The sequence below is a fragment of the Artemia franciscana genome, chromosome 5 (genome assembly GCF_032884065.1).
Source record: "Artemia franciscana chromosome 5, ASM3288406v1, whole genome shotgun sequence".
Taxonomy (NCBI): Eukaryota; Metazoa; Arthropoda; class Branchiopoda; order Anostraca; family Artemiidae; genus Artemia; species Artemia franciscana.
Genome location: NC_088867.1, coordinates 20,266,225 through 20,285,429, shown reverse-complemented (window position 1 = coordinate 20,285,429; position 19,205 = coordinate 20,266,225). Strand labels below are relative to the sequence as shown.

General features: G+C 33.3%; 1 protein-coding gene and 1 long non-coding RNA gene across 3 annotated transcripts in view; both read left to right on the top strand.

Annotated features, from left to right (window-relative positions):
* Window positions 1-4,061: 4,061 nt before the first annotated feature.
* The window catches only part of LOC136027079 (anaphase-promoting complex subunit 4-like), a 29,220-nt gene continuing 14,076 nt past the window's right edge, over window positions 4,062-19,205 (top strand). The window contains exon 1 of one of the 2 annotated variants that reach the window (XM_065704018.1): window positions 4,062-4,193. In XM_065704018.1, coding sequence (XP_065560090.1) covers window positions 4,085-4,193 — 109 coding nt within the window. In that variant the 5' untranslated portion in view covers window positions 4,062-4,084. Of the gene's footprint in view, window positions 4,237-19,205 lie in introns of both variants that reach the window. The other variant, XM_065704019.1, reaches the window with a different exon arrangement.
* Window positions 17,119-18,430, top strand: LOC136027076 (uncharacterized). Its single transcript, XR_010617488.1, has 2 exons — window positions 17,119-17,336; window positions 17,563-18,430. It is a non-coding gene; the product is annotated as an uncharacterized LOC136027076 (long non-coding RNA).

Below are 19,205 nucleotides of genomic sequence, written 5' to 3'. Positions count from 1 at the left end.
GCTAGTATAAATTTCAGAACTAGTATAATGGATTAAATACAATTTTAATAGTTCAATGAAAAGAAAACAGAGTGAATCTTTCTATACTTTTAATAGTAAAGAAAATCAAGAAATTTTGCAGATTCAGCCTTATAAGGCTTCAAAATATAAGATAAACTAAACTTCGAAAAAGTCACTGAACCTTTCTAGCAGCACTGAAGATTCATTAAACGTATCGAACATAATAGTGTCTTGATCTGTAGTTTATTTTTAATTAATTTAACCTAGGACATGCATGATATTTAAAAATAAAAATACTGTTTCGTTTAAATGTAATCCCGTATCAAAGAACTGATTTATACATATATGAACAAAAGTATATAACAGACATCCTGGCATGCGCCTTATGTATTTTCGTGTCATTAGTTTTCGTTTCGATGTGAACTTTCTTTCGTCACTTTTTTTACCTTTTTAGCTTAGCGTTTTTTTTCATGTTTCGTTTATGGTAGTTTTTCCGTTTATGTTTTTGTGACGTTTATGAAAGCATCCAGGTGAGGCTGAAATATTTGGACTTCCATGATTATCTTTGTTTAAAAGTTTTTTTTCCAATTTCGCAACTATTTTAATAAATTGTACCCAATATTGGTAGCTTTTGTTTCACTTGAATACAGAAATGATATTAACCTATTGACAGATAGAGGAAAGGGAGATGTCTCGACTAAGCAAATAAAAAACTTCCAATGGGTTCCACCCAACCTTAGAATATATTGACAACTGTATGTCAAATCTGTAACTGAGCTTCCGTAAGGATTTTGATAAGAAACTCAAATGAAAAAAACAATTAATTTCGATAAATATCTCTATGCAAATAGGTTACGCAATACCAATTCATTCAAATTTTATCAGCCCAGTCTCTCTCGAATTGATTAACCATGGTTTCTGAGACAAAACAAAAAATACGTTTTGGGTTTTATTGGCTGACAGTAGTTTTCATTAGAGCGTCCTTTTTGCTTTTGATAATTAGCTTCCTGGAATATTTATAATAGAGCAGACTTTATTGGGATGTTAAGAAGGGTTTTTAGTTGGATAGTATCTCTGCTGCTTTAAAATCTTGGACAGCTATTAGCAAAAACGGTTAATGTTTAAAAAAAACATTGATTTTAACAATTTGAAAATTGTAACCCTTATTAGAGTTATCTTCTTTATATCCAAGGGTGTATTAGAGAAATTTTTAATTATATTTCAAGATTTTGTGAAGGAGGAGTTGGAGCTAGGGGAAGGTAATTATATTCGATTGGGGAGATTTTTCTTTTTTTGGGGCTCCTTGAAAGGACCTCATGAAAGTAATTTTAATTTTCATCATAGATATTGACAACACTCCCACCTCCACCATTGTGTTATCAATTGAATTTGACCCATGATGTATGCTTTGAGATAATGAGCTTAACCAGCCAAGATCGGGGGCTTGTGGGACATTTTCGGTAGTATTTGAGATAGAGTCCAGGGGACTTTTTTGGGGTTGTTCTATACATTGCCTATTAGAATAAGCTTTAATACAAACAAAAGAAAAGTATAATACCAGATCCTTTGCACTTTGGCAAAGGGAGAGCTGCACCATCCACAAAGAGCCACCACAGTGCATTCAAGAAGAAGGTTATTTGCACGATTGGTTCGCTCGACTGCTGATAAATCAAGATCAATATTCACGATATTTTTATTTTATAAATTTCTTAAAGTGTTGCTGACCAAACCTTTAAAAGAGGTTTGAGAGTACCCGAAATTTTGGAATTAATAATCATTTTCTTCGAAAAGCAGGATTTATAGTGATTCTAAACTTTCTGACAACGAGTGTTGTTGAGAATCGAAAACCCCCAGAAAAAATCCCAGTTCCAGTTCTAAAATTTGTATGCAGGATAATATGAACTGCCAATATGTCCTTTCACCCCTTTGACTCCCTAAAAGTGTCTTTAGATAGCCAGACATCCCTCATCTACTGCACACAGCAAATCAAATGTTGAATAAACCCTTTTCTGTCGCCTTCATTGGGCATTATTAATAGTTAATCAGTTTGTCTCTTCTTTAAGATATCAGTAAATTTTCTATCAAAGAATTCAGGCTAGAATTCAGAATTGCAGTGAAGGCATTTGAGATATTAGCTATATATCAGAAGTGCTTAAGGGAAACAGTCTTCGCACTCAGTGGCTGACAACCAAATAATACATGCTGTATAGTTTTATCGGTTGAGAAGCAAACACGGTATAGAGGGGAATGATAATAGCAAAGTATTGAGAATAAGGGTACCTAATTTCAGAGTGTAATATAGCTCTGTGTAATCTATAATGAAAAGCAAAATAATTATGCGGCCTCAGGCACCAGGTTCCAACACGGGTTAATACCCAGCTATACACCCATCGTTTTCAGAGTTCTAAACGATTCTGTTATCAAACATTTTCAGTGAACGTGTTTAAGCCTGGTTTTCTTAAATCTGGAGCCTGTTTTAGTACATAGTTCAAACACGGGGTTCAAAGTAACTAGGATCTGTTGTGCAATTCTTTGTGGCCTTTGTCATTGTGCTGAAAACTATTCATAAATTCAATCTCTCACATTAAGATCAATTTGTTTATCTCTTTGAGATAAGATTGAAATGCAATAGTAGAAATAGCTTTTAAAATTTGAATTATCTTTATGGAAAACAGTAAAAATCAAAGAAAAATCTGAAGCTTAACTAACGAACAAATATCTTTATACTTCTGGATCTAAGTTTTTTCTTCTTAAACCTCAAGGTTACTAGAGTTTACATCGATTTAAAAGTTCATATCATACAATTTTTGAATTTTTACCTTTAATCCCGCAATAAGGTGTTTTCAGCAGAGCGGGTTTCAACCCTGTTCCTTGGCGGTAGAACCCGCATTTAAAAAAAGCTTGTTGCATTACACACGTCCAACCCCTATTCCGACCTGTGATGTCTGAAAACATGGCTGCCAAATTGACACATTTTGTGTCAAAATGACACAATTTGATGTTGCGTGACACAATGACACATTCAGTCGAAATCATGACACAATCGACGAAAATGACACATTTTTCAATAAAAAATGACACAATCGACAAAAATTACACATTTTTGTCATCCTAGTCTGGATTTTTAAATGGTAATAAAAGAAAAGTAAAATTTCAATTTTCTACCTCCAGAAAAGCTACAAATTAATGGAAGGGAATAGCGCTGCCTAACGGTGGCAGTAGTACACAAACAGTGCAGAATACAGGACAGATGCCATCACCGTATTTAAAATTTAAACTACGCGAAAAAAACAGCCATAGGCGGAAATTTCAAATCAAAATGCACGCTGAATATATGAACTTAATTGGTTTATTGATTGAGTGTTTGATGTAGCCAACTGGTACGTACTTAATAGTAAAAATCAAACAGTATGCAGTTTACCAAAGCTGTGTGCATAAGCAGCAACTCCCATTTTTAGGAGTATAGAAGGGGTATCCAACCTTGAACAAGATTACAAATTTCCAGAGATTACTTTCCTTCAGAATAATCCTTCTGGCCTAAAAAGGCACCAAAAAATATGATAGAAATACTAGATTGAAGCTGGTTGAATGGCTTACATATTGAGTAAATAAAAAGCTTAGCCAATAAAGCTGATTACGTATAGAGCCGATTACGATTACGACGTCATACGAAAAGTCTATTTTCAATTTGCTGTCGGAGTTGATTGTCCCTAAAACTTTTATAAATGTAAAATTGCCTCGTTGGCCGTCCAGACACAAATTCATAGTGTGTAACATTAATTTAATTGAATATTTCTATTTCTTTCATGACGTCATAAAAAGGTCGAGATCCCAAGATAATAGGATAAGGTTAAGTTTACTCCTTTTTGAACTGATTTGGAAAAGATTATATATTCAAAACTCTAAATAAAGATTTGACAATTAAATATGATACCACTTGTAGCAAAAAAATATGACACATTTTGTGACACATTATGGAATCTGAGATGACACAAAAAGCACATTCTAGGAAAAAATATGACACACTCCTGAAAAAAAAATTGGCAGCCCTGTCTGAAAACGCAGCGAAATTCGAATTAAGAAAATGAGTTCAAACTGCAGTTTAAAGCTCTTAGACGAAAAAATAGCTCCTTCTCCTATCAGACATTTCAAGTGGAGTTCACGTGCTGATATTTTAGCTCTTGCATATGAAGGTTTTTAAAAAGTTACCAGATCTATTGCTGTGCAGTATTTTGGGTAGGCTAGTGGTCAGTTTTAGGCTACTTGTGAAGTGATATAGGCTAGCCTGGACTAAGCTCCTCTTGTATTGTTATTTCAGTTCCTTTTATCAGGTAGCTACTATAACGTTAGTAAATCTGTGGCTTTATTTCTGTTTGAGGATCTAGCATGTTTAGATTTGTCAGTTTTGATTTCCATTTCAAGAAAGGTCATGATAAAGCAAAATAGATAGGAGAACAAGAAATATATCACTGAATTCTTCATCTGTTATTCTTCTGAAGCATAATAGGTAATTGTTTAGTTTTGTCACAAGCTGTCTAAACTGGAAACTATGTTGCAAATCAGCATAGTTTCCACTCCATAGTTTAGAACTGCTAATTTTAGAGGTATATCCATTTTGTTTGACTGTCCTCCTCCATTGGGCAAACTAAGAATGCAGAAAGCAGGCAGGTTTTTGAAGCCAAGAGGAAAGCTGGGGTTATACCGTATGAATCAAATTATACTTTAAATACTAATTCAATTCATCACTGGTAATGGTAAAATTCTAGTTGAGTGACTTATTGCTATTTCAGAAAGGGGTTAGGTTAGGGAAATTAAACTTTCAGGGATGGGTCTACATGCTAAAGTATATCCCAGGAAGGTATTTTAAAGTACTTTAGTTCTGAAAATGCAATTCCTGTTATTTGAGTAGAATTCCAAGCCTTATCAATCTTTTTTTCTTTCAAAATTTAGGAAATGTATTTTCATATCTTTAAAACCTTATAAATTGGGATTGAGCAAAGTTGTGAGGTAGGCCTAAATGTTGGTATTACTAGAATAATTTTTGGGTTATGAAACTATTGTTAATAGATGCATTTTGACTTTTTGAACATCTTTTCTCTCTTGGAAAACTACTACAAACTCACCATTATTGAGGTATTCCAGCCCAAATATTCTTGTATTTATACATATAGAATTGCATTCATTTCCATTTTTATTGATCAGAAATTGGAAACCACCAATGTTTTATGACAAAAAATTGCTCTGTGGCTTTTAGAGACTCAAGAATGAGCATACAAATTAATTATTTAGGCTGGAATAACTCCATAATGGTGGGTTTGTGGTAGTTTTGCAGAAGAGAAAAGATGTTCAAAAAGTCAAGATGCATCTATTTACAATAGCTACATGACCCAAAAAGAATCATTCTGGTAATACCAACATTGACCAGTTGTGAAGCTGAAAACAATTTTGTTGTACTTTATTCAAGCAGAAGATCTATTTTGCTAGGTTTCACTTTTATAACACACATATTTTTGAAGGTCATCAAAGGTCAGGGCCCTCTAGAGGGGGAAGGAGTGGAGGCTGGTACTTTGAAACACCTTCCCGGGACATACTCTAGCCTGTCAACCCATCCCTGAAAGTTTCATTTTCCTAACCTAACCCATTTCTGAGATAGCTAGAAGTCAATCAACTAGAATTTTACCCTGGTAATTTCTGTATTACAAGAAGTTGAAAGATAATTTAAAAAATGCATCTATCTATTGATGTTAATATCCAAGATGATTCACTTTCAAACAAAAAACATCCAATTTTGCTTATGGTTAGCATTACCTATAGAGCAAAGCATATTATTCCATGAGCCTTGCAGGAAGCAAGGCAAGGTCTGCACTCTGATTGGTTTAATTGTTATTTGATGTTTATGACATACCTTTTGCTTATTGGTTAAGCCTTTTTTGTTATTGCAATGATGTTTCATCATTGCAACCTTATTTATATATTTCCCTTGGGTTCTAAATCCTGCCCACTTTACACATTTTTAGTTTGCCCCATGGAGGAAGAGGGTCAACCAGCAATGGGTGTGCTTTTAGAATTATCATTTCTAGGTGTTATAGTATAGAAACTATGCTGCTTTGCCGCATAGTTTCCACTTTAGAGAGCTCATGATGAAAGTAAAGTTTTAATGTATAATGATTTCTCCACCCACAATTGCCTTCCTGCCTCCCCCCAAATAATGAGATAAGATGAAGGCCTAGGCTGTAGCCTAAAAAAAGCTGCTCATTTTGTGGGTTGATCATTATCTTTGTATGTTAACTTTCTAGTTTTGGTAGATCCACAGAAGGAAGCATTTTAATAAATAAAAGCAATAGTCTAGCATTGGATTCCTTATTTATAGTTTTTTTCAATATAATAGCCTAGTCATTCCCTAGGCTATGCTCTTCTCCTGTTGATATTTTCACACATTGTCACAAAATCTATGCTAAACCAAAAAAAAACAAGAAAAAACTCTAAAATAATGAAATTCCTGCTTGACTTTTTAGTACCATTTAGCCAGGATGAAAGTGAATATAGGCCTATTGCTTGACGTTTTTTTTTTTTTTTTTCGTTCATAATTCAATAATTACATCTGGTAGAAGTAACATTCTGAGCCCTTACTTTTTCAGAGCATTATAATTTCCAAAAAAAACATTCTGGGTTCAAAACAGCCTATTGTAACCAAAAGTTTAAAAACATATTTCTAAACAAAACTGTCTGATGAGAAACAATTGCTACTTACAGATTATTCAGGAATACTGCTGCTGCTAATGCTACTAGCAACTCATCATAACATGAACCTGCCTGAGGCCAACACAGCTATACATGCTTCTCCTTCATCCTAATTTGTTCAGAGCCTCCCTCTTTACACCCTCCCATAAGTTCCTATTTCTTTTGAATCTTTCTTTATGACATCCTCCTACTATAGACAAGGATGACCTGCTTTCTGTTTAGCCTTAGATAGTTGGCCAAAAAGTACAATCTTTGGCAAGCTGTCATCCTTCATCTAAATATGCAAATGTCAATTTCACAACTATTGCTTATTTAATTAATTAAAAAAGGCAAATGATATTGAAAAAAAGAGGTTTTGCTGGGAGTGATCAATTGTTCCTTCCAATCAGCATTATGTATTCACAGTTCCATTTCAGAGGGTAGCAAAACTCATAAGGTATGTGTTCTTTGATGCCAGAAAATGTTGCATGCAACATACCATGATTAGAAACAGGTGTACATATCAGATTCTAAAGTTTGCCCTTGCAATTTATGTATAGTCATTGCAAATGCCAGTTGAAGTGAAAATTGATGTTGTTGAACTATGCATCCAAGTAAACCTTTACTTGAGTCCAGGGCCAAATAAAGAGCATTGGAGTGATTAGGTCCAATAGGGCCCTGATTTTGAAAGGGTCCCACACTGCCATCAAAACAAACACTATTTTTTTAAATTGTTAAATATTTTTAGTATTTAAGTTAATTTAAATATTTAATTCCTTCAAGGTTAAAACTAATAAATAACCTATCTTATATCAACTATGAATCAGGAATAGATAAAACTTGATTTTTAGACAGTTTTGAAGAATTTACAGAACATAATCTTAGAAATATGTAAATGGATATATTCATGTTTGGCAATGTAAATTTATATTCAGTTATTTTTTTTTAATTTTGTAGACGAGAAATAATTGTTACCTATTTATTTATGCATGCATGTATGATTAAATTATTTTCAAATAGCTCCAGATTTTTTTTTGGGGGGGGGGGATAAATCGACATCTTGGGACTTCCGGCCAAAAAAAAAAATCTAGACAGGTCACAAGTTTGAGAGAACACTTTAGGGGCCTTCATTTCAGAAAAAAATTCATATGAGCAATATCATATTCTATTTTTTTTGTGATTCTATTTATTTTAATATATTCAATGCATGTAAAATACAAAAGAAATATAGCTGGGTATAAAATACTAAATATAATGAGTATATCTAGGTATTTTCAACAGTTTCATAATACCTAGAGGACAGAAACATATATCAACCATTGCTCAAAATGAATAAACTGGACTGTCAAGTGAGACAAGAACAAGAGGATAATGTGAGAAATATACATTCACAATGGGTGAAAATAAACAATCTAGACTGTCAAATGTGACAAGACCAATCAAAGCAGCTAGAGGGAATTACAAAAAGATTGAAGTAGCAATAGTCAGAAATGAAGAAAAAAATGGTTTGAATACTTGCAAAAACAAGAATTGCAATGAGTCAAAAATGAAAGCCAGGAATAAACAAATATACAGTTAAAAGATAAGCAGCAGTGAAAACCAAAACAAGCAAAAACAAAAGTGAAGAACAAAAATATGTGACTTCTGGAAAAAATGTCTAAAGTGATGATAATCAAAGTTGAGGAACAAAGAAATAGATGGTGAAAAAAGCAGAAGCAAGAATTACTACAAGGCAATAATAAAAGTGAAGAACAAAAATGTAGTTACAAGACATGTGACAATACAGATCAGAACAAATCGAAAATGAAAATAAAGAACTAAGAATTATTTGGTTTGAAAATAAGCACCAAGAAAAGTCAGAAAATGTCAAAAAGGAAAGTGAAGAACAAAAAATTGTGTTGCTAGTAGACAAGTAAAAGTGATAATTGGAACAAGTCAAAAATGAAAGTGAACAAGAAAGAAATATTACATTAGACTAACAACATCATTGTAATCTTTGAGGCCAATGAACTATGGTGCAAAACCCAATACAAACACTAAAAGTGATAATTTCAAGTCATTGGGACCCTTCAACATTGTATGTATTTGCTGTGGTGTCCTCTATTTTCCCATAGAAAAAATATTCAAAAAAGGGATTCATTTGGACATTTCTGCCTTCTTGGTTGAATTCTATTACCACCTCCACATAAACCAAATGGATGAGTTTGCCTTGCTATAAAAATTGCTTGCTCTGTGTAGAATTTGTAATTCCCAAGTTGATTTAGCTCTTTAATATGACCCAAACACCTGTAAATATAACAATATAAGCACATAACAAAAGCAACACTAAACTAATAAGCAAGTGAGCTCGGCAGGATGCTACGTCTTCCTTCTTCCAAGCATGATGTTGTCTCTATGAGTTTAACCTGGTGGGTTTGATTATTGTTCTACCCAATCTTGTTTGCATCAATCCACCCCTGCCTGGGACTGGTCTTGTTTGTTGTTGTGTTACAGTGCTAGTAGGGGTGTTGACACTATTTCCTAGTAGGGGTGCTGGCACTATTTCCATTGCGTTTGGTGGGGACTGCCAGGCTGGGTGAGGCTGGACGCTCAACAGGGCTGACTTTGGGTACCACCTCAGACAGTTGAGTGGTTTCTACATTTTGGTAGTCCTGTTCTGAGTGGATGCTTTGTCTGATTTCCTGTGGGATAGTTTGACCCTGTTGTGTTGGATCATTGATCTGTCATCAGTAGCAATTGTGTAAGATTGTGGCTGCATGTACACTTTTAAAATGGTTCCTCTCTTCCAAGGACTGCTGGGTGTCACTTGGACACTCACTTTTGACCTAGCAGTCCTGTCACAGTAGTCCTTCTTTTGCACTCTTGATTTCTCTCTGTGTGTCTGAAAGCTTGCTTTGGGCATAATGTTTTTCTCTAGATGCTTCTGCGTGACAGGGAGGACTGATTGCAGCTGTTGGCTCATGAGTAGCTGGGCTGGTGCTGCCATACTGTGCACAGGTGTATTCTGGTATTCTAGGATACCAATTTATGGATCCTGTCTACTGATCTTGGACTTGTTCAAGATGTAGAATTTGTAAGTCTCAAGTTGACTTAGCTCGTTAATATGACCCAAGCACATGTAAATATAACAATATAAGCACATAAAAAAAGCAACACTAAAGTAATAAGCAAGCAAGCTCAGTGGGATGCTACAAAAATATAAGCACATAACAAAAGCAACCCTAAACTAATAAGCAAGCAAGCTTGAAGGGATGCCTCATTCTCTAACAAGCCCCACAAACATATTGCAAAACTTGAACTTATGTTTTGCTTTAGCTTCATTCAGTGTAAGTGAGGATTGAACCATCGATAATTGCAATGTACAGCTTCAACATAGCTTATCACAAAATCAATGTAGCACCACAATCATCACAGACCCCTGAATATGATTATGAACCACTTTCAAATGGCCAAAGGTGCTTCTGAAACCTCAATGAAGCTCTTAGACCCCCAAGTTCACCTTGCATATCCTTTAAAATATGCTAACTCTTGTAATCTAACTGATCTTTTGGAAGAAATGTTGCAAGATGCGAACAACTATGCCAAAGACTACATGAATATGCGACAAGTAAAGGATGATGTAAATCAACCTGCTTCTTCACTGGGGCAATAGCCTTGGATACATTTCAAGTGACAATGAGAATCAATATATAGAAAACTCCTCTGTAGCCATTTCAAGCACTGGCAGCAAAGCTACTCATGTCATATTTATGAATACATTTCAAGAGAATAAATTACATCTTTTCTGCCACCTTTCCCCTGGAGTGAACATAGCTAAGCATAAAATACCAAGTTTAATAAGTCTATTTACAAAAGGTGTTTCAAGTAGTTTCATAATACCTAGAGGACAAATGAACAATCTAGATGGTGAAACATGACAAGGCCAATCCAAGCAGCTTATTCTTATTGAAAAGTCTAAATCACTATAAGCAAAAGTGAAGAACAAAGATATACAGCCAGAATATTTGCATCAACAACAATTACAGCATGTCAAAAACACAAATGAAAACAAAGAAAAATCTGGTTCTGACATAAGTGACAGCAAGAATTAAAGCAAGTCGAAAACAGAAGTGAAGAACAAAGAAATACACAGTTAAAACAAATGCAGCAACAAGATGTAGAACAAATTAGAAATGAAAATGAAGAACAAAGAAATATGCAGCTAAGAGATATGGCACAGCAAGAACAAAGAAATACATGGTAAGAAGATAAGCGACAGTGTGAATTACTTGTGATAGTAAGAAAACGAGCATCAAAACTTGTCAAAAGTGGAGTGGATAACAGAAATTTAATGCTAGAAGATATGCAACAGCAAAAATCAAAACAAGCAAGAATTGGAATAGAAAAAAAGGGAATATTAGGTCAGAAAAAAAGGGCCATCACAATCTTTGACACCAACAGAATGCAGTGAAGTACCAAATACAAACCTACAAAGATGCCATAAACTACACAACTGTTGGTTACTAGTCATTGGGATCTATCAATGTCATATGTATTCCCTGGGGAGCCCTCCATTTTCCTAAGGAAAGAGTAGCAAAGAAAGGTGATCCATATATATATATATATATATATATATATATATATATATATATATATATATATATATATATATATATACTGAATTTAATTCAATAAAAAAAAATATGTAGAAAGGACCCTAGAAAAGGAATTCCGATTTTATTGAGCCTCACGCCTAGTCAATTCAGCCCTGCTGGAGTCAAGTGTAACTCTAAGAAATGTGAACTTCTTTCTCAGAGTTTTTCACAGTAATTATGCCTTAATTAAGTTGTTGCATAATTCAGTAACAACAAGGCATTTTCCACTGTACTTCCTCTTCTGAGTTATCTAAGTTGCAAACAAGTATAACTTTTGTATTTTCTTTATTTTCAAGTCATGGGGTGGCAAATCTGCAATTTTAATTGAACTGAGAAATTCTGGAGTAAATTCAATTCCTCTTTTGTGTTTATCTTTCTCAGAATCACAACTTTTATGAGATTTGTATTCTCTGGGAGATGATTGACAAATTTTGCATTTATTCTACTTACTTCTTTGTAGAGCAAAGCTAAAGTAATTCATTACTTCATTATATCATAATTCTGATTTTCCAGACAATCTCCCAATATTTCCTCAATGAAAGTACCACTGGAAATCATGTGTTCAAGTAATTTGATTTCATTGAAATCATTTTTGGGAAGATTTTTTGATTTTCCAGGTCCAGGATATAATTCATAAGTGCTTCCTGTTCAAAATCAACATGTATGTTTTTTCCTAAGAAAAAATGTTTGAAACACTTCCAGAGATGACTTTTTTATTGACAAAGTAAGTTTTTCACTGTAGTTGATTTAGAGTTGCACAGGTTAGCCCTGACAGAAATCACCTCTAGCAGCTAGAATTTTCTCTCCAAATTGTAAGTTTGGATTTGCAATGGAATGACACAACTGATTCATATTTTGTAAACCATACTTGGGCAATAATAGTTCTTTTTCAAGCAGGAAAACCCACTTAAAATAATTCTGGAGCTTTGGTTGAACCAGATTTTTGTGTTGGAAATTGAACTTGAGAAAACAGATGCTTTCAAGCCAAATGTATTTTGTGTTGTTTGTCCAAGGTAATAGAGTTGACACAGTTCAAGTAAAGACTGAAAACTAAAATTTCTGCCTTCTGTTGCAAGCGTATTTGACTTGGATGCAATAATATGATAAGCATATTCGGTTGCATTATCTTTAGATATATTAATTTGTTGTGCATACTGCACTTCAGAAGGGATCAAACAGTTTGTGATAACAAACTGTAGTAAGGAGCAACCAGGCTCAATAGTAATCGAAACTCTAAACAATGGATTTTTGATACCAATAGCTACATCAAAAGAATGGCATTTTAATGCTGATTTTAAATATATAAGTTTCATCAAGATTAGTCTTACCCATCAAAAGTTACAAGCCTGAGAAAATTTGCCTCATTTTAGAAAATAGGGGGAAACACCCCCTAAAATTCATACGATCTTAACGAAAATCACACCATCAGATTCAGCGTATGAGAGAACCTTATTGTAGAAGTTTCAAGCCCCTATCTACAAAAATGTGGAATTTCGCATTTTTTGCCAGAAGACAAATCATGGATGCGTGTTTATTTGTTTTTTTGTTTTTTTTTCCAGGGTTAATCGTGTCGAGTCAGTGGTCCTAGAATGTCGCAAAAGGGCTCACTCTAACGGAAATTAAAAAGTTCTAGTGCCCTTTTTAAGTGACCAAAAAAATTGGAGGGCACCTAGGCCCCCTCCCACGCTCATTTCCCCCCAAAGTCACCGGATCAAAATTCTCAGATAGCCAATTTATTCACCAAAATTGAAAAACCCAATAACTGTGTCTTTGGGGACGACTTACTCCCCCGCAGTCCCCGTGGGAGGGGCTGCAAGTTACAAACTTTGACCTGTGTTTACATATAGTAATGGTTACTGGGAGGTGTACAGACGTTTTCAGGGGGATTTTTTTGGTTGGGGGGATATTTGAGGGGGGAGGGTTACCGGGGCGGGTCTTTCCATGGAGGAACTTCTCATGGGGGAAGAGACTTTCAATGGAGGGGGCGCAGGATTTTCGTTATTTAAAAAAATAATGAAAAATAAATATGAAAAGTTTTTTCAACTGAAAGTGAGAAGCAGCATTTAAACTTAAAACGAACAGAAATTATTACGCATATGAGGGGTTTACCTCCTCGTAATACCTCGCTCTTTGCGCTAAAGTATTTTTAGTAATTTCAACTATTTATTCTATGGCCTTTGTGATTCAGGGGTCATTCTTAAGGAAATGGGACAAAATTTAAGCTTTAATGTAAAGAGCGAGGTATCGACGAGGGATGAGCCCCCTCATATACGCAATAAAACATACGAATATAGAAGTTTGCTACGTAATTTAATTCGTAAGTTACGTATATTTTTTACTTATGAAAACGTTCGTAAAAAATTATAAGTTATAGTTGCCTTTTTAAGTAATCAAAAAATTGGAGGGCAACTAGGCCTCCTCCCTCGCTCCTTTTATCTCAAAATCTTCTGATTAAAACTATGAAAAAGCCATTTAGCCCCAAAAAATTAATATGCAAATTTCGTTTTAATTATTGGAGAGCCAAGATCAAACCATGCATTAATTCAAAAACGTCCAGAAATTAAACAAAAAAAAACAAGTTTTTTTTAAATGAAAGTAAGCAGCGACATTAAAACTTAAAACGAACAGAAATTACTCTGTATATGAAATGGGTTGTCCCCTCCGCAATCCCTCGCTCTTTACGCTAAAGTTTTTAATTGCTTTAAAAAGTAGAACTGTGGCAAATAGTCAAACTTTAGCGTAAAGAGCGAGGGATTGCAGAGGGGACAACCCATTTCAAATACGGAGTAATTTCTGTTCGTTTTAAGTTTTAATGTCGCTCCTTACTTTCATTAAAAAAAAACTTGTTTTTTTTTGTTTAATTTTGCACAGCGATGAGCTAGCTGTGCTTGTTTGTATGTTGTATAACAAGTGTAATTCACAGTAAGGGGATTCTCAAAACTTGTTGCATCCTTCACATGATACAGAACAGAGAAATGCTTGAAAATAGAAGTACTGCAGATGAACTACATAATCTACATTGTGAATTCGATAAATGACACACAATTGACTGTTTCGTGGTTTGCATGTACTCTTTGTACTGTTCCATTAAAAGTTTTTAGGCATTTCCCAATTATAGTATAATTTTAGGGGTTTATTTTGCACGTGTTTCAATGTCTTGTTATATCAAAATATGCATCCAACATTGAGCCTTGTTGTCCAATATCTACCAAATCTTCTTGAACTTGGCTTATATCTTGAAATTGGCATTTTCCTGGTAAAGGAGTATTCAAACACTGAAGATTATGACTCTTTCTTTGAATTAATTTAAAAAACTTTCTCCACAAAATAAGTTTTTCATAGAAAAACTCCATTAAGCAGAAAAGGGCAAAACGAAAGCCAAATAATCTACCAAGCATAAAACTACCACAAATCACCATAAAAAATAAATCAATTCTAAAACAAAGAGCAATTACAATAGATAATCGAGTCAAACTAAAAAAGACTCAAGAAGAGTAAGAAAGAACTTGAGTAGAACTCACAACCCCCCATGCCTTCTCTAGTCCAGAACATAATTTGCACTTTACGGAAATTGATGTTTTCACTTTTATAGCTTTGAAAAATCCAGAGATATTGAGAATCCAGAAAAATAAATGTCAGCATATGTATATTAAACTGACAATGCTCATTCATTTGTATTTTTCTTTCCAGTGAAGCGCAAATTATGTTTGGGCAAGCAGCGCCACATATGGTATTGCTTACATGCCCTTTTAATACCTGTATAAATATAGTTACTTCATTGAATTGAAACTCCCCTAAACGCTCCTTAAAGGTTTGAACTTAATGCCCTTAATGTCATAAGTTACAGTACATGTAGAAGTAGCATTAAAAGTATACACATAGTATCTTCTGGCTTGTCCAAAATCTGCCATGCCATAACTCACCCTGAAATGTCTAGCTTAATATTGGAAGCCATTATCGTGATATTGCTTTGTAACAATGGCATTCTTCATGACATCCTTTTGACATTCTCAATGATCATAGTTTGTTTTGATTTAGCTCAACATCCGCCTAAATATTCTTTGAAAACCTCACCTTAGTCAAACAAAAACAACTTAGAACCAATAGGTAATTTTTTTCCCCAGACAGATGAATTCAATTCAGTCAATATTAGAATTTGTAATAATTTTTCTATGGATTTTTAGTTCCGTGACTCCTTTTATCAGCAAATAAATGGGTTACCCATGGAAGCTCCTTTATCTGGGCTACTGGCAAATATTTATGTTGAGAAACTTGAAAATTAGGGACTAAATTTTTATTTTTTAAAACATGGTTATTGGGGTCGCTACATGGATGAAGTAATTTCACTTTGGAATTACAGGGAAAGTGAACTTCAGGGTTTCTTAGAGCATCTTATTACTTATGATAGAAATTTGCAGTTTACCCTAGAAATTGAAATTGAAAGTAAATTACCGTTTTTAGATGTGTTAGTTACTTTTAATACTGATAAACTGGATCTTACTATCTATAGAAAGCCAATGCAAAGCAATAGATATCTTCATTTTAATTCAAATCACCCCACCCCCCCACAAGTTAAAAGAGTATTGTAACTTCTGTCATTGATTTTGCCCTGAATATTTGCTCTGATTCGTATATAAATGCAGAAATAAAGTTTATCAGAGATATTCTGTTTGGTAATGGTTACCCAATTTCTTTTGTTAATATTGTATTTAACCGTAGACTAAAAAGACATTCCTGTAAAATCGAAGATATATCACAATTTGAGGCTCCTGATAAGCCCTTAAATAATATCTATTTTCCATACATTCCAAAAATCACAATAAAAAAAAAAATGTTTACACAAAAATAGTCTGTATTTAGTTTTTGCGAATAATTTAGAATCACAAACTTCTTAAACTCCGGTAAAGATAAAACCCCAGTCACTCGCCAAAGAGTGGTTTATCAAATTCCCTATGGTAGTGGCAACTACTACGGTTGCAGGACCCATCAGAATCTAGAAAAACGGATACACCAGCATAAAGAAAGCATAGACAAAGCATTAATTTCTAATAGTTCTAATAACTCCTTTGATTCTGCTCTAGCCTGGCATATATTTAATCCTTCCTACACAATACTTTTTGAAAAATCTTCTCTCATTAGTAATGATTTGGGGATAAAACATGTGGTTCAGGAATCAATCAAAATTAGTCCCAAAATAAATAGTAATATTTCTTTAAACAGAGACTTCGGAGACTATTTGCCAAATTCTTTATGCTCAAATTTAATTAAAAATGATCTAACAAAACATTTTATTAAACCAATTTATAATAATATTGAGCTAATTACAAAAAGGCCTGTGAGGCAAACTGCCAAAAAGCAAGACTTGCTTTAAAAACTTGTATTTAACTATTTTTGTTTTCTTTGGTTTTAATCAATTCACCATCTCACAGCATTTTATTTATCAGTCCTGGTTGAACTTAGTTGAAGGAAGGATGCTATGGCTGTTTTAAAATGTTTTTAAAAACATTTTTAGTTTTGATTTTCACATTTGGGTGTATATATATATATATATATATATATATATATATATATATATATATATATATATATATATATATATATATATATATATATATATTCTGATGTTGCGATGAAGACGGCCCTAGGACATAGGGCCAAAATATCTACTGAATTGAATTCTACCGTCTTGGAAAAAAAATTCCGTATTGTTTCTAAGTTGTTTCGTTTGGTATGAAAATGCAGTATATATATATATATATATATATATATATATATATATATATATATATATATATATATATCTATATATATAAAAATAAGTTGTCTGTGGATGGATGGATGGATGTGTCAGGTGACGTCACCTGAAAAAACTGGATCAGGTGACGTCAAAACTGAAAAAACTAAAAAAAGGCAAAAACTACAAAAAAAACTAAAAACTAATAAAAAAAATAAAAAAGCTAAAAAACTAAAAAAACTATAAAGGTAAAAACCAATAAAAAATTAAAAAAAAAACTGAAAAAACTAAAAAAACTAAAAAAAAGGCAAAAACTACAAAAAAAACTAAAAACTAATAAAAAAAATAAAAAAGCTAAAAAACTAAAAAAACTAAAAAAACTAAAAAAAGGTAAAAAACTAAAAAAACTAAAAAAACTAAAAACTAAAAAAAACTAAAAAAAAGGAAAAAACTGAAAAATAAGCTAAAATAAAGGTAAAAACCAATAAAAAACTAAAAAAAAAACTGAAAAAACTAAAAAAAGGCAAAAACTACAAAAAAACTAAAAACTAATAAAAAAAAGTAAAAAAGCTAAAAAACTAAAAAAACTAAAAAAACTAAAAAAACTAAAAAAAGGTAAAAAACTAAAAAAAATAAAAAATAAAAAAAAACTAAAAAAAAGGAAAAAACTGAAAAATAAGCTAACATAAAGGTAAAAACCAATAAAAACTAAAAAGAAAAAAAGGAAAAAACTAAAAAAAATTTTCATCTAAAAAACTAAAAAAAACTAAAAAAGGTAAAAACTAAAAGAACTAAAAAAGAAAAAAATAAATGACGACACTCAAAGAGAAAGCGACCAGGACAAAAGGAATGTTCGATTAGCAATCAACAAAGCACCGGGACATAGGGAGTATAAATGACGACCAGGACATAAGTAAAAAAAAAATTAACAAAACTAAAAAGAAGGTAAAAACTACAAAAAACTAAAAAGAAAAAAAAAATAAAAACTAATAAAAAAACTAAAAAATCTAAAAATCTAAATAAACTAAAAAAGAAAAAAAAAGGAAAAAAATAAAGGAGAAAAACAAAACTAAAAAACGAATGTATATACAGACCGGTACACCGGGATACAAATGACGACCGGGACACAGGGAATATAAATGACGACCGGGACACAGGGACACAACTACAACGGGGACACCGGGGGAAACAGGGGGATATAAATGACGACCGGGACAAAAAAACTAAAAAGAAAAAAAAACTAAAAACTAATAAAAAAACTAAAAAATCTAAAAATCTAAATAAGCTAAAAAAGAAAAAAAAAGGAAAAAAATAAAGGAGAAAAACAAAACTAAAAAACGAATGTATATACAGACCGGGACACCGGGATACAAATGACGACCGGGACACAGGGAATATAAATGACGACCGGGACACAGGGACACAACTACAACGGGGACACCGGAGGAAACAGGGGGATGTAAATGACGACCGGGACACCGGGACAGGGAATGGTCGATTAGCAATCACCATCAACAAAGCTCAAGGGCAATCATTAGAATCATGAGGTATAGATCTGAATACAGATTGTTTTCCCATGGACCATTATATGTTGCATGTTCAAGAGTCGGTAAACCTGACAATCTATTTATATGCAAAGACAATGGGACAGCAAAGAATGTTGTATATTCGCAAGTTTTACGTAGTTAAAACCATATATATATATATCTATCTATATTCACAGGTGGGACATAGGGACACAACTACAATGGCGCGTAACGACTTACGCGCGCGGGGGGGCTTGGGGGGGGGCGCGAAGCGCCCCCACCAACTAGGTGTTGGGGTGGCGCGAAGCGCCACCCCAACAGCTAGTATACATATAAAAATAAGTTGTCTGTGTGCGGATCTGTGTGTGGATCAGGTGACGTCATGTTTGTCGGCATATGACGTCTGAATTATTTCACACTAATGCAAAAGAAGAAAAAAACTAAAAAAGGTAAAAACTACAAAAAAAACTAAAAAGAAAAAAAAACTAAAAAAGCTAAAAAACTAAAAAAACTAAAAAAAGGTAAAAATCTAATAACTAAAAAAAAACTGAAAAAAATAAAAAAAGGCAAAAACTACAAAAAAATAAAAAC